At 40.5% G+C, this 16,747-nt stretch overlaps 1 protein-coding gene across 2 annotated transcripts in view; it reads left to right on the top strand.

Moving 5' to 3' along the window:
- SERAC1 (serine active site containing 1) overlaps positions 1-16,747 on the top strand; it is a 112,585-nt gene that overhangs the window by 59,318 nt on the left and 36,520 nt on the right. For both annotated transcript variants that reach the window (XM_040350951.1, XM_040350949.1), the window contains exons 4-9: positions 727-863; positions 4,902-4,994; positions 6,344-6,475; positions 8,944-9,065; positions 10,322-10,450; positions 12,804-12,917. In XM_040350951.1, coding sequence (XP_040206885.1) covers positions 727-863; positions 4,902-4,994; positions 6,344-6,475; positions 8,944-9,065; positions 10,322-10,450; positions 12,804-12,917 — 727 coding nt within the window. The remainder of the gene's footprint in view (positions 1-726; positions 864-4,901; positions 4,995-6,343; positions 6,476-8,943; positions 9,066-10,321; positions 10,451-12,803; positions 12,918-16,747) is intronic.

Raw genomic sequence — 16,747 nt, 5'->3', positions numbered from 1 at the left:
AAGTAAAAAATATTGCATTTTTTTCAAAATTGTCGCTCTATTTTTGTTTATAGCGCAAAAAATAAAAACCGCAGAGGTGATCAAATACCACCAAAAGAAAGCCCTATTTGTGGGGAAAAAAGGACGCCAATTTTGTTTGGGAGCCACGTCGCACGACCGCGCAATTATCAGTTAAAGCGACGCAGTGCCAAAACTCAAAAAGGGGCAAGGTCCTTAACCTGCATATTGGTCCGGGTCTTAACCGGTTAAAGGAACGTATTTAGAAGATAGATAACTAACCTTTACAAACCCTTTAATTTAATAAAGTAGTTTGGTTTGAACATGACCATTTTAAGACAGTGAAATTTGATTAAAAAAAAAATGCATTTTACCTGCACTGGCAAGTGCTGTTAGTTCTGGAATGGACAGTACAGGTCTCAGGTAGCCACATAGCACAGCTTTCATCAACGTTGTAAGAATGAGTACAACTCCAACTGCAGCCCTAGGCAGCCTGAGGATCAGGTGAAGGACTCAACTTTTTAGTAATAGATCTTCATAATAGGGCTGCTAAGGTAAGTATTGCAGTTTTAACTACACTTGAGCAAACAGCAATAGCAACCATCTCATTGGCTACTATTAGCATCACTTCCACATAAATTTATTTTGCTTTTTTTCTACAGCAGCTCATCTATTTACAGTTCCCTTGCAGCCTGTTTTAAAGATTTTCTTCCTTTTTCTTTTAATCAGCGGGTGTTTGCTTTTCACATATGAAATCCAGTCTCTTAGAAGGTCTATTACGCTCGATACACAAGCAGTGCGGCAGGAGAAGCTTAAGTCCTACATTTACTTGCACACCGTCCCATTGGATCAAAATGACTTCCAAAGTAAGAAAGATTTCCACATGTTTTTGTTTCCCAGTGATTATGAGCTGTGCACTCAATTGTGGAATAACAATTATACACAGATTAAAAAATTGGGTTAATGGGTATTAATATAATCAATAACTTGTGGAAAAAATAGGCAATCATACCTATGATTAAATATTAATACTTTCTGTTACATGTGAAATAAACAACAACATTTAAGATGTTAAAGGGATTGTAAACGATCACTTTGTAAAACAACCTATTCAGTTTAAAATATAAATGAAAGGCAAAACATGTTTATATATATATATATATATATATATATATATATATATATATATATATATATATATAATTATTGTAAGGGTATGGCCCGTGGGACCCAGAGGCTCTTGAAGGATACTCCTGTGTCAGCTTTACCAATGACTATTGTGTCTAGGGTCATCCTATGTCCACTAGGGGCATAGGATGACTGAGAAATGATATCTTGAATTACATGAGATGGGACAGTAAGGATAATTCACAATGTATTGCAGGATATCTTGAAATTTTACAGGTGGTTAATTCTGAACCCAACAGGTCAATAGGAGAGTGTCTCATTCAATGTGGGGACACATACTGTTAAGGTGTTAATTAAGCCTGGCTCCTAAGATATTTCATGGTGCTATGCTAATTGACACGGTATTGTGTGAAAGTCTATTGATGATAATATGTGATGTGACTTAGCACCCTCTAAAGGTCAGACGTCTGACTTATGTTTACTAAAGGAATGTGTATTGAATAGAAGGTGAAAAGAGCCGGAGTCGAGACGTCTGCCATGTCAGCTATAGTAATTAACTCAAGTAGATCTGGCACCAGAAAGTCTGTCTAAGATGTGGATTGAGGGGGACTCGTTAGGACCCATTGTGTGATGTTGTGGGTGGAGTGTGTCATTGTCCCTTTGATTACTGCAGCATTCTTTGTGGTTGCTAACTGTATAAAAACCTGAGTTTTACCATTAAAAGATCTATTCTGTTTGGAACCAGAGAACAGAGCTGTGTGTGTCTCGTTTCTGGGGGAAATCCAATGGGTCCTGTCTGCTGGATTGTGGAGTGTCGGAAGCTGTCTTGGGTTGGTCGAATGGAATATCGTAACGGCGTTAACCCCTGACCGTTACAATTATAAATACCTCTTTTCCTTTTTTTTAATAAGTGATCACATTCCCTCTGTTCCTGGCTGCATAAGCGCAAGGGGGAGGAGGAGCATCAGCACACCAAGCTCCCAGTGAATGGCTGTGCAGCGGGGACGTGTCACGACAAGTCTGATCATTGGAGGAGAGCAGGCATAGCTAGAGAACTGATCACGATGTGCTCTTCTGTTTAGTGTGGTCAGTTTCTAATAGGAAAGCAGTGGCACTTTCAGGAACAACAGGGATTTCACATAAAGGAAGCAATACAAAGAGAACATGATACTTTCTTATATAAGTACATGGTACAGCAGGCACATATCAGCTATATGAAATGTTGGAGGTAACAAACGTTTTAATGGTAAAATGTGTACAATGACATAAAAGTGTGAAGCCTCGTACACATGTATGGGATTCCCGGCGGTAAAAAGTCTGCCGGGAAAACCGAGAACCTGCTCTGTAACTTTTTCTCCCTACACACAACCGTGTCTCCCATCAGGAAAACTGCCATGAGAGCTTTGGTCTGGAATCCCGGCCGTTTGTATGCTCCATCGCAGTGTTTTCCGTAGGAAAACTACCGGGTTAAAAAATGCTGGGAATCCCGGCGAGAAAAAAGACAGCTGGTTCTCTTTTTTTTTTTTTCGGGCAGTTTTCCTGTTGGGAAAACTGCAATGGAGCATACACACTGCGTTTTCCCAACCAAAAGCTCTCATGGCAGTTTTCCCGACAGGAAATCCTGTCATGTGTACAAGGCTTAACTAGAGCTACATATAAACCTAACATTTCAGTTAAAAGGTTTCTTTCTTAGTAGTTTTTTACTTTTTCAGCACAGATCTTTTGCAAAGTGCTACAGCTAGTCAGTTCGAGGAAGTCCATTCCACAAATAGAATTTGCTTTCTTTGATACCTGCATTGGAGTTAAATGTTCCTTCAGCATGGGGCACTATTGCTTGGGTGCTTACCTCTCCCTTGTCTGGCTGCTGCTCAGCAAAGCCCTATTTATATTCATAGTTGTAGTCGTTTAAAATATGGTTTGTGGATTTACATACTAAAGTAAATGCAAATCTGCCTAGTCTCTTCAATCGGTGATATCCCATTCATATTTCAGAGAGGAAATCCGCATTCACACTTTCTTGAAATCCTGGCAAACATTTCCCAAGTTATGGATCAGGAATGCTGTTACACATTTCAGGTTTTGACATCACTTTTCTTTGCCATTTAGGTTGACTCACCTTAGTTGTATTAGAGGTTTTCTGAAACACCTGTACAGGGAATTGCTCCTGTCATGGAGTTTGGTCAACTTATTGTGTCACCAGGTAGTTAGTGCAAACAGCAGAGTCAGATTCAGATTCAGCAGGCTAAGGGTCAGATCAGCCACAGACAACCCAATTCTAAATAGAGACCAGGTTCCAGACAGGTAGACAGAGCAATGATAAGAGGTGATGAACAGAGTAAGCACCAGGGCTTTTTTTCAGCAGGAACTAGGGGGGAACTCAGTACCACCACCACAGGTCTTCTGCTCACTGCTCACCACTATCACTTGGTAACACTGAAGTCCAGCTTCTGGTGATAGCTTATCTCCCAATAGCTCCCACAGGTCAGATCTCCTGCACAGATCCCACTGAGTGCCAGACACGGACAAGGGAGATACAGAACAGGTGCCCAGTGCAGTCATGGGCAGGAGGGGGTGCATGGTAGGCTGCATCCTCTGTGGTCTCCATTTTTTCTCTGGTGACCAGTTGTTGATGCTCCTACTGCATGATCTCCCTTGCAAGTGACTGTAGTATAGTATAGTATAGTATACTGGGAGGTACTACAGCCGGATAGGTATTTCATCTTAATAATTCAGCAAAGGTAAGACATATGACAGATGGTGGAGCTTTTAAAGAGGAGGGAGAAGATGAGGGCAGTGGAGGGAGGGGGTTGTATGGATAGGGAAGAGCTACCATTTGATGCCATCTGGCATACAAACCTACCCAATTAATGTGCAGCAATATCCATGGCATGAAGAAGTAGGGCATACTTGGCACCAGGATATGACCAAACTAACTTGTTGATGAGGCATGTGGTTAATGTCCAGCAATCTACTAAAGCACACTTAAAGCGGGAGTTCACCCGAAAAACTATTTTTAACATTAGATTGAGGCTCGTTTTGTCAAGGGGAATCGGGTGTTTTTTTTTTAATCGAAGCAGTACTTAACGTTTTAGAGACAGATCTTCTCCGCCGCTTCCGGGTATGGGCTGCGGGACTGGGCGTTCCTATTTGATTGACAGGCATCCGACGGTCGCATACATCGTGTCACGAGTAGCCGAAAGAAGCCGAACGTCGGTGCGGCTCTATACGGCGCCTGCGCACCGACGTTCGGCTACTTTCGGAAAATCGTGACGCGCTGTATGCGACCGTCGGAAGCCTGTCAATCAAATAGGAACGCCCAGTCCCGCAGCCCATACCCGGAAGCGGCGGAGAACATCGCTCTCTAAAACGGTAAGTACTGCTTCGATTTAAAAAAAAACACCCGATTCCCCTTCACAAAACGAGCCTCAATCTAATGTTAAAAATTTAGTTTTTGGGTGAACCTCCACTTTAATAAGGGCAGGTGTAAGCTACAGCATAACATGAACTGCTGACCACCAGGTCAGAGGTTCAATCCTAATTGTTTTAGTTCCCCTCTGTGTATTTCAGATCCTAACTATTGCTAAAGTTTTAATTGGTATACAGCCAATTAACATTTAGAGTTTAGTTATCAAAGAAAATAAATGTTTCACTAAAAATATTCAATTTACAGTAACATACATCTTATAAGTTCATTTTGGAAGGAAGTCGCAACTTCCATACAATATTAATCATCTTCTTTTCCATCTTCAGTATTGATGTGTTCTTTCTGCCTTTAGGCTTTACAAATCGAATAAGAAAAGAACTCCACAAAACAGCAAGAAAAGCTTTGGAAGCCTCAGCCAATATCTTTCAAAGAGAGTCTGATGGAGGTATATTTTTTTGTCATAATGGTTGCAGGCCAGTTTTTATGAACAATGCTTGTATGAAATCAAATTATACAGAATATCGAACAAAGTTGAAATCCATTAAAGTGTATCTATAGCCAAACCGTTTCTGATAAAGTGAGGAAGGGTGAGAAACTTTTTGTTTTAGCTCTGTGTGTCCCCACTGCAAATTCACCCTCTCTACTTATTCCGGTGAGGATTGTTCCTGGGACAGAAAGTAATGGAGAAATTATAAAATCTGTACAGAAAATTAAAACTGATTTGGAAAATACATTAGCATGTTAAAGGATAAGTTTACCTTTTGAAAAATTAAAAAATAAATGCACATTTTCTTGCAGGTAAAAAAAAATTTGCATTGATTATTTTTTTTCTAAGGAGCCTGCAGAGCATTGCAAGGATGCTCAACAGGGCCCTCACAGTTCATTGAGAACTACAAGATGTCAGCCTCAATGGCTGACTGTACTTGTAGTCTGTTCATTGAGGGCTGGTTCACACCTGTGCATTTTTAATGCGTGTTTATTAACCACTTCATACCCCGCTCCATTTTCAAATGACGTCCACAGGAGGGATCTCCCATCCTGGGCGGGCGTCATATGACGTCCTGGGCTTCCCAGCCGTCTAAGGGGTGTGCGCCGCCGTGTTACTCGGGAGCCGATGCGCGTGCCCAGCGACCGCGATGTCCGCCGGGCACTGCCCGATAACAGAGCAGGACCGTGGAACTGTGTGTGTAAACTCGATCCATGTTCCATCAGGTGAGAGGAGACCGATGTGTGTTCCCAGTACAGAGGAACACTGATCGGTCTCCTCCTCTTGTGAGTCCCCTCCCCCTACAGTTAGGATCACTCCCTAGCTAACACATTTAACCCCTTGATTGCCCCCTAGTGTTAACCACCTTCAGCCAGTGACATTTACACAGTAGAAAAAGAAATAAAACTGCGCCACTAAACCAGAAAAAATGATATACATAAATGAATAATTATATTACAAAAAGCCCACTGAAGCTCAAATGTATATGTAGAGTCCCAATATGCATTTATAAGGGGTCGTCTTATACACCCAGTTGCCTTATACACCGGCAAATACGGTAGTTTAAATGGCAGCCATCCTACTGCAACTACTCGAACAGGTCCTCAGAAAGGAACATCTACCAACCAAAAGTCATCATATAATAAGCTGTCTGAAAGTAAAAGTTTTGCCACATAGCGGATTTATTTTACATTTTTTTGGCGTAGCCCTTCTTGAGTGGTATAATCATAGAAATGGATACTGTGTTCTTAAAAGCATAAATGGGCTTAATATATGACATGTATTTTATGTATTCATTGGGCTGTAAGAACCACACAGCAAATGCAATGTGGAGGATCATGAGTTTCCAGTGTGGCTTCTATTGAAGAAAACCCAATCGCCTGAAAAAATGGTCCGTCTGAAAGCTGTGGAAAGCTTGGCTAAGATCCATTATTGGCAAGGTAAGTGATTAATAGATGGTATTGTGTAAGTAGATTTCGTCCTTATACAGCTTGTGTTGATAGGCAAATACATGGTGCTATCAGGTACTGTACATTGAGATACATGTGGATGGGGAGAGAAGCATTTCTAACATGAACAAAAGCCCAATCGGCATTGGGTTTTATGTTGATTAGAAGACATTGTGCATGTTTTTTTAAAAGTTTATCCAACATTATACATGTTTATCTACCTCCCAAAAACTGTCCTCTTAATTCTCCATCTATATTCTAGTAAATTAACAATATTTGATAATTGTAAGAGCTGTGCAATATTTAAAAAAGGTAATTTATTACAAATTTTAAAATCATTAGTAAAAAAATACATTTAACATATCCCAAACTCATTCCTTCTATCTGTTAATTCCTATGTAAGCAACACAATGTTTAAACATTAATATAATCAATATACAGTCTGCTGTATTTGCAACATATATCACACGTTGCATTCTGTGAAAAGAGAACAAGACATTTTGTGAAAGGATAAGGTTGAAAGCAGGCAACCTACTTTCAACAATGTAATAGAGACAGAAATATAGCTTGCTCAACTGATGGACAAGGTGGAGAGATAGTGACCCACTGTCACCATTGTCCTTGAGCCAGAACTTTAAGTTTCATCTACAGAAGTTCGATACTTACAGTAGTGTACATGATGAATGAAGCTAAGAATTTTACCTAATGCAACAGCACCACAAGGGAGGGGTGACCCCTGGAAGTTGCACATCTTTGGTGTCCTGCTGCAAGGAATTTAGTGGCAACCTCAACCTGAACTCTGATCAGGGCACGCTCCAAACACGTTTCACTCCAGCCCCTGGAGCTTGGTCATGGGGAGTCATGACCCCAATGACTAAGATTCGGGGGTGGAGTGAAATGTGTTGGAGGCGTGTCCTGGTCAGAGTCCAGGCTGAGGTTGCCACTCCATTCATTGCAGTAGGACACCATAGATGTGTGACATCCAAGGGTCACCCCTTATTTCTTGAACCTTTGCAGGAGCCAGGATGGGCTCCATTCCCTGTCAGTCCTCTAGCAGCAGCTGCGGATGCACTGTTTACCCCACACACTTTTCCCAGGTGGCAGCAGCATCCACGCATGGGACATCTATCATTAGAGGTCATTTACAAATGTCCATAAATAGATTTTGTTCTGGAGTTCAGCTTTAAATTACCGCTTAAGCACCGGCCGCCGCAGTTATACTGTGGCAGTTTGGCTCCCCTGCACGAATCGCCGTCTCAGCTTGCTCAGTTGTGGACGGGAGCGTGCCAGTGATGGATCCCCATTTTGACAAGGGGCATGTCAGAGATCTACTGTTCCCAGTGATCGAGAACAGTGATCTCTGTCATGTCCCAGGCAGCCCTGAAACAGTTAGAACACACCTAGGGAACACAGTTAAGCCCTTGATCACCCCCTAGTGTTAACCCCTTCCCTGCCAGTGTAAGTTTTACATTGATCAGTGCATTTTTATAGCACTGATTAATGTAATAATGTCACTGGTCCCCAAAAAGTGTAATTTGGGGTCAGATTTGTCCGCCGATCACAGATCACCGCCATTTCTAGTAAAAAAAATACAAATAAATTAAAGTCCCTAAATCTATCCCAAAGAATTGCAATAGGTTTCAGCGCTCAGGGTGTCTGCATACACAATCAATCATACAAGGGATATTTAAAGTAGCGCTAAAACTAAAGCTAAAAACACAACATATGTTGGTGGTCAAACAGTCCATAGAATAGTTGGTCCAATAAATTCCAGTCCATACAGAATACTATAGGGTTAATGAGGATGGCTGACAGGTGCTCAGGGCAGCTCTTCAAAAGCGAAGCCAGCTCAGAATATGCAAGGAAAGAAAACAAAAAGAAAAGCGCCTCTGAGTATTCTGTTTTTAATGGTATAACACTTAATGTATCCAGCACTTACATCATAATACACATGGTGAAGCTCGGGAAGCTGGTACAGTCCTGGCTGATGACTAATCCAGAAACGAGGGATGAATACAGCAGGAACATCTAATCCAGGCTTCTATAGCCGCTCGCTCATAGTCGGCTCTCCCCGGCTCCAAGTGGCTATAGTCATCTTGCAAACCTGGCCTGTTAGTGGGCCCTGAGGACAGGGTTGATGACCACTGTATTATAGCAAAAAGTTAAAAACCTTTTTCAAAATTGTCGCACTTTGTTTGTTTATAGTGCAAAAAATAAAACTGTAGAGCTGATCAAATGCCACCAAAAGAAAGATCTATTTGTGGGAAAAAAAACGATGTCAGTTTTGTTTGGGTACAACATTGCAATTGTGACCATGCAATTTGCGACGCAGTGCCGTATCGCAAAGAATGGCCTAGTTATTAAGGGGACAAAAAAGTGGATAATCAAAAATAAATTTTTGGTGCATCGGAAAAAAACTGTCAATTTGTTTCTAAAAGTTTTTTTTTTATTTCTTTAAGAATACCAGTATAGAACAGTGGCGCAAGCATGTGATAGAAGAACAATAATTGGCTTGGCCAGGAGCAAGGACACAGACCTTCGTTTTTTTCTTCCACCTCGAACATTGCCAAAAGTAAATGATGTGAGTAGAAGATTGAGTCATGTCTTATTCACAGCCTTGTGTAAAAGGGAAAAAAGTCAGTTTGAATGTTACATCCTAAACTCCACTTTATCCAGAGAAAGAGAAGCCTTCTTGAAATTTTTGATTTAAACATGTTGTTTTATCTTTAGAGAAATAAATCATTCTAAGCCCCTAAGATTTCAAGCATTTTATGTATGAGATTCTTCAGTTACCCTTCAGGAAAATTGTTCACCTCGTAGAATTCCTCCTGAGAAGATCACTGGAACGAAGCACTACGTATGCACATCTAGCACCCGTCAGTGTGGCCTTTTTTGTAACTGTAGTATAAAAAAAATTCTTTCAACCATAAAGGGTTCCTCTTATTTAACTTTTAAAAAACAAACTTTAAGCTAAATCTGAATTTTTTGATATGTACAATTCAGGTATTTATAAATCGTCATCATGTCTCCTAGTAAGAATATGTTCTTTTGGGTAATTACATCATCATATTTTAACAACTGAGATCCTTTATGCCCTTACTTAATTCATTCGCCCCTTCTGTAGCCTTTTCAGGCTATAATTTCTGTGGAATGGTGCCTAAAACTAATCATGATATCCCAGATAATCTTACTAATGCTTTGTAAAGAGGTACAGTTTTACTTTTATAGGATAAGTTGATCAGTCATTTCCACATTTAACCAAAAAAGTTTAATTATTGTACCCGAAGGTTTAAAAACGTTCAGTGTGTAAATATAGTATTTTTGTGTTCTACGTATTCACAATCTTGATGACATGTGGCCAGTAGGTAGATGTCATGTGACCAGTAGGTAGATGGCATGTGACCAGTAGGTAGATGGCATGTGACCAGTAGGTACATAGCACTATATATCAACTCCATTTTTACCGTTCCAGTACTGGCAGCCTTCTATTTCCTAATGCAGTCAACCATTAAAAGTGGAGCTAAGTGTTCTACCAGCTCCCTCTCATGCCACTCTAGTGGGTAATAAGGCTGTGTATCACAATAATAGATCAACAGGGATGACTGGTAGGGAGGTGGAGTGAGTTAAACTCTAATTTTAAAGGAACAGTTGAAATCTAGGTCAGCTTCAGATTTTGCATCACTTTTTGCATCAGTTTACCATAGACAGCCATGTTTTTTGACATACAGTAGGTGCCCCAAGAATATTGTTTGAAGTTTTTAATGCCCTTCAGATGACCAGTTTGTCATCTGAACCAGTGTTCCTTTGTTATTGATATATGCCTGAATTGTTTGGCAGGATTATTCTATAGAAGATAGACTTCATCATTTGCTGTCTTCCCTACCTCAAAGTGAATTTGACCAATGTATAAAGTACTTTACATCGCTGGCCTTGAGAGAGAGTACCCAAGCATTAGCAGCTCAACGGGTAAGTGAAGATTTCTAAATTTGTATCAGAACTGCAAATACATATTTAAATATCTATTTATATCTGACTTCAATAATGGTTTAGACCCCTGTTAGACCAGAATTATATTACTCACCACCCCCCCCCCCAAAAAGGAAACAAACCTGCTTGTAGGACTTCTGTGGACCCTGTAGAAAACATATGTTTCAACAAAGACTCTAAGAATACATATGCAAGCTGTACTTCTAATGAAAACTCTTATTCAAATACAAAAAATGTAATACCACGGTATAAACATACCCCAGTTAAAGCCCTTCTTACAAACCCTACCACTGCTTGGATCTGGATATCCTAGTAAGACCACATCTATTCACAATATGTAGTTCAAAAGACAGGTGCCTATTGTCCCAATGCATATCAAAAACAGACACCTAGATTTTTCTTAACCCATTAATATATAAACATACAGGCCCAGATTCTCGTAGATCGGGCGTATCTCTGCGGCGACGTAACGTATGTCATTTACGCTACGCCGCCGCAAGTTTTTCATGCAAGTGCTTTATTCACAAAGCACTTGCGTGTAAAGTTGCGGCGGCGTAGCGTAAATCACGCAGCGAAAGGCCGCGTAATTCAAATTCGGCGGGTAGGGGGCGTGTTTCATTTAAATGAAGTGCGTCCCGGCGCCGAACGAACTGCGCATGCGCCTGTAAAAAATCCCAGGGTGCATTGCTCCAAATGACGTCGCAAGGTTTTCGACGTGAACGTAAATGGCGTCCAGTCCCATTCACGGACGACTTACGCAAACAACGTAAATTTTCAAATTTCGACGCAGGAACGACGGCCATACTTAACATTGATTGCGCCTCATATACCCAGGGGCAACTTTACGCCGGGACAAGCCTAACGTAAACGTCGTAACTTTACTGCGTCGGCCGCGCGTACGTTCGGGAATTCGCGTATCTAGCTAATTTGCATACTCGACGGGGAAAACGACAGAGGCGACACCTAGCGGACAAAAAAAAATTGCATTTAAGATCCGACGACGTAAGAGCCTTACGCCTGTCGGATCTAATGGTTATCTATGCGTAACTGATTCTAAGAATCAGTCGCATAGATACGACGGCCCAGATTAGGACTTACGACGGCGTACATGGCGTTGCGCCGGCCGTTGTAAGCTCTTTGAGAATCTGGGCCATAAACTATCTTTACTGACATAGCCTTGTATCCAACTGTTTTAACTGAAAATAATTTTCCATGTATAATTCATTCTGATATGTGTAACCTTGAGTCTTCTATCAAAGCAATTTTTCCGCTAAAGTGAAATAAAGCTCTCACTTTATACCAAGTGTATAGCAGTCTCACCTCTATCTAGTATGCACCAATTTTTTTTTTCTTTTCTAATGGTAATGCAGATAGTATTGATTAAAGCAGTTCACCCGGGAAAAAATTTTTAACATTACATTGAGGTTCATTTTGGGAAGCAGAATCGGGTGTTTTTTTTAAATCGAAGCAGTACTTACCGTTTTAGAGATAGATCTTCTCCGCCGCTTCTGGGTATGGTCTTCGGGACTGGGCATTCCTATTTGATTGACAGGCTTCCGACGGTCGCATACAGCGCGTCACGAGTAGCCGAAAGAAGCCGAACGTCGGTGTGGTTCTATACGGCGCCTGCGCACCGACGTTCGGGCTACTTTCGGAAAATCGTGACGCGCTGTATGCGACCTGTCAATCAAATAGGAACGCCCAGTCCCGCAACCCATACCTGGAAGCGGCGGAGAAGATCGCTCTCTAAAACGGTAAGTACTGCTTTGATTTAAAAAAAAAAACACCCGATTCTGCTTCCCAAAATGAGCCTCAATCTGAGGTTAAAAATTTAGTTTTTGGGTGAACCTCCACTTTAAATTATTAATAACATTAACAAGGTACTTATCAATACATGTTGGCACAAATGGGACTTGAGTAGACAGTCCAGATCATTCCATATGGCTTGGAATCAGGAGAGTATGGCAGTCACACTTGCCAGGTGTCTGCCAAGCAATACTTTTTTTTTTTAAATATTAGTGCATAGAATGCCAGTGTAGTTTGTTACTTTATGATGTGTCCATCATTGTTTTGTACTTTTTTGCTGATGTGTCTTTTCAATAAAATCTTTTGTACAAGAATGCCAGTGTAGATAAATCACAGACATTGGCATTTCCCAACAATAGCAAGTCAACAAATTTATTTTTTTCCACTAAAGTAAGGTATAGGGATTCTTTTGGTTAAGTGTATATATATATATATATAGTATGCCTTAATATGTTATTCCGCTAGGTTTGATATGGTCATTTAGATTTTTTTTTATTTTTTATTATTATTATTATTATTATTTCAGAGAGGCCTGTGGTGCTTTGGAGGGAATGGACTGCCATATGCTGAAAGTCTTAGCACAGTTCCTTCTGAAAAGTTGGAAGTGTTCAGCTTGCAGGCTTTAATAAAGCATTCAAAGGTAATGTGAATCACACTACTTACTATGCCACCTCCAGATTCTTTATATTTTGAAATATATTGCAATTTGTATACTGAATAGTTTTTCACAGCTCTAAATGGTTTATTCGTTGGAAATAATTCTATGGTAAAATGAAGTTGACTATACTGAAAAGGCTTGAAAACATTTCAGGATTATCTTTTTCTGCTTTGTTTGCAAAGTTGGGTAAAAAAAAAAAAAAAATGCCCAGCTTTCATCAGAGTTGTTCCTTAGGCAAAACATTGTAATCTTATTGCATTTTTCTAATGTCCTTTTGTTAGTTTGATAGGCCCAATCATTGCTCTACATATCCTTGGTTCAAAGGTCTGTCATGAAACTAACAATTTAAAGGGGAATCCAGGGAGATATAAAAGACACTAATGAATGCAGCTCTGTATTTATTAATACATAAGTTCATTTATATTTTATGTGAAACCAGTTTAGATACCTGGATTTCCTTAAATTCAGTCTATTGTAATATTCTTTATAACAACAACTAGCGGGAGGAGAGGTACTAGGAACCAGTTAGGTTCTGCTGCATGAAAATGTTTGGACACAAGCTCACATGAGGAGTATGCAGAACTATGATCTTATCAGTCTTTCAAGATCCAGGTTTGAACAGTCTGGCTGTAGCTCTTCTCGCTGTGTTATCTGAGATGCTGGACAGCTCCCTGTCTGATCTATTCTGGTGAACCTTGAACTCTTTACTTCTCCCATGAACTTACTGATTTAAGCCATGTCTCTGCACTTCCTGTTTGCCAGATTATTGAGCTCTTCTTCAGCCAATATCTAACACCTTTCACTCTTTCTGCCATCCAAATCTTCACTACCACCTGTTACTAGGGATGAGCCGAACACCCCCCGGTTCGCATCAGAACCTTCGAACGGACCGAACGTTCGCGCCAACTTTAGAACCCCATTGAAGTCTATGGGACTCGAACGTTCTTAACCACTTCCATACAGGGGTGTTATACACACATCCATATCAGGCCTATTCTGACACTTCTCTCCTACATGTACAAATCATATTTTTTTTGCTAGAAAATTACGCAGAACCCCCAAACATTATATATGTTTTTTTAGCAGACACCCTAGGGAATAAAACGACGGTCATTGAAACGTTTTATCTTGCACGGTATTTGCGCAATAATTTTTCAAACGCCTTTTTTTTGGAAAAAAATTGTTTCATGAATTAAAAAAATAACAAAACAGTAAAGTTAGCCCAATTTTTTTGTAAAATATGAAAGATGATGTTACACCGAGTAAATAGATACCTAACATGTCACGCTTTAAAATTGCGCACACTCATGGAATGGCGCCAAACTTTGGTACTTAAAAATCTCCATAGGCTACGCTTTGAAATTTTTTACAGGTTACCAGTTTAGATTTATAGAGGAGATCTAGTGCTAGAATTGTTGCTGGCACTCCAACGCATGGGGCGATACCTCACATATGTGGTTTAAACGGCGTTTACATATGTCGGTGGGACTTGCGTGTGCGTTCGCTTCTGCGCGCGAGTTACTGGGGACAGGGGCGTTAAAAAAAATATGTTTTTTTTTTTTTTTTTTTTCTTACATATTTATTTATTTTTTTACACTTTTTTTTTATTTTATTTGTTTTATTATCACTTTTATTCCTATTACAAGGAATGTAAACATCCCTTGTAATAGGAATGTGTGTGACAGGTACTCTTTATGGAGAGATGCAGGGTCAATAAGACCCCACATCTCTCCTCCAGGCTGGAAAGCATGAAATCGGTGAAAAAAAATTCACCGATCTCATGATTACTGTTGGTTAGCAGCCGCAATTGCGGCTTTGTTTACTTACGGGGACCTGGGCGTGATGTCATCACATCGCGCACAGGTCCTCTGACGGTCATAGAGATGACTGGTGACCATCCCGCCGCCTGTAAGAACGATCTAGCGGCGGAATCGCCGCTATGATCGTTCTTACGTTGTGCAGAATCGCCGGCAGAAGAGAAGGATATCTGAATGATGCCTCTAGCTGCAGGCATCATTCAGATATCCCCCCCACAAAGCCCAGGACGTCATATGACGTCCACCCGGATCGGTAGAGGTCCTTTGTGGACGTCATTTTACAATGGGCTGGTATTGATGTGGTTAATCAAAAGTGCTAATTTTAAAGGCTAATATGCAAGTTATTGTTCCAAAACGGGTTTGGGAACCCAGGTCTTGCCGCATGGAGCATGTACAAAAAAAAGTTTTAAAAACGTCCGTTTATTCGGGAGCAGTGATTTTAATGATGCTTAACCACTTAAGACCCAGACCATTATGCAGGTTAAGGACCTTGCCCCTTTTTGCGATTCGGCACTGCGTCGCTTTAACTGACAATTACGCGGTCGTGCGACATGGCTCCCAAACAAAATTGGCGTCCTTTTTTCCCCACAAATAGAGCTTTCTTTTGGTGGTATTTGATCACCTCTGCGGTTTTTATTTTTTGCGCTATAAACAAAAATAGAGCGGCAATTTTGAAAAAAATTCAATATTTTTTACCTTTTAGTATAATAAATATCCCCCAAAAATATATAAAAAAACGTTTTTTTTCCTCAGTTTAGGCCGATACGTATTCTTATACCTGTTTTTGGTAAAAAAAAAAATCGCAATAAGCGTTTATCGATTGGTTTGCTCAAAATTTATAGCGTTTACAAAATAGGGGATAGTTTTTTTGCATTTTTTTTAAGATTTTTTTTTTACTACTAATGGCGGCGATCAGCGATTTTTTTTCGTGACTGCGACATTATGGGGGACACATCGGACACTTTTGACACATTTTTGGGACCATTGTCATTTTCCCATTAAGAAGTGCTATAAAAATGCATTGTTTACTGTGAAAATGACAATTGCAGTTTAGGAGTTAACCACTAGTGGGCGCTGTAGGGGTTATGTGTGACCTCATATGTGTTTCTAAATGTAGGGTGGTGGGGCTGGACGTGTGACGTCATTGATCGTCTTTCCCTATATCAGGGAATAGACGATCAATGACACTGCCACAACGAAGAACAGGGAAGGTGTGTTTACACACACCTCTCCCCGTTCTTCAGCTCCAGTGACACTGGCGGCGATCGGGTCCCGCGGGCACGGTCACGGAGCTTTTGCAACCCCACGGCTGGGCTAAAGGAATCACGTACGGGTACGTGATTGTCCCCAGCGGTGCCATTCTGCCGACATATATCGGCGTGAAGGGGTCCCTAAGTGGTTAATGTGAAAAAAAAGTGAAATATTCCTTTAAATATCGTACCTGCTGGGTGTCTATAGTATGCCTGTGAAGTGGCATGTGTTTCCCATGTTTAGAACTGTCCCTGCACAAAATGACATTTCTATAGGAAAAAAGTCATTTAAAACTGCTTGCGGCTTTAATGTGATGTCTGGTCCCTGCAATATGGATAAAAATCATTGAGAAAAATAGCATGGGTTTCCCCCCGTCCTCCCCCCAGGTCATTACCAGCCCCTTTGGGTCTTGTATGGATATGAAGGGGAAAAGGAAAGGCGTTTTCTTGTGTAAAAAAAAAGGAAAGGCGTGGGGCCCCCAGGCCCTATATATTTTGAACAGCAGTATACAGGCCGTGCAAACAAAACAGGGACTGTAGGTTTGTTGTTAAGTAGAATCTGTTTGTAATTTTGAACTGGTACATTTTTAAAGTGTAGCTCCAGCCAAACAAATCAATTTTTAAGCTTTTTGGAAAACATAGAGAAGGGTTATCAACCCTGTAACATTTGTTTTGCTGTCTGTGCATCTGTTAAGAAAATTTAACCTTACTTTCTGTCCCAATGACAAATGTTTTTTTGAAAATG

Source organism: Rana temporaria, chromosome 4 (assembly GCF_905171775.1).
Source record: "Rana temporaria chromosome 4, aRanTem1.1, whole genome shotgun sequence".
NCBI lineage: Eukaryota > Metazoa > Chordata > Amphibia > Anura > Ranidae > Rana > Rana temporaria.
This window is presented reverse-complemented; position numbering and strand designations above follow the sequence as displayed.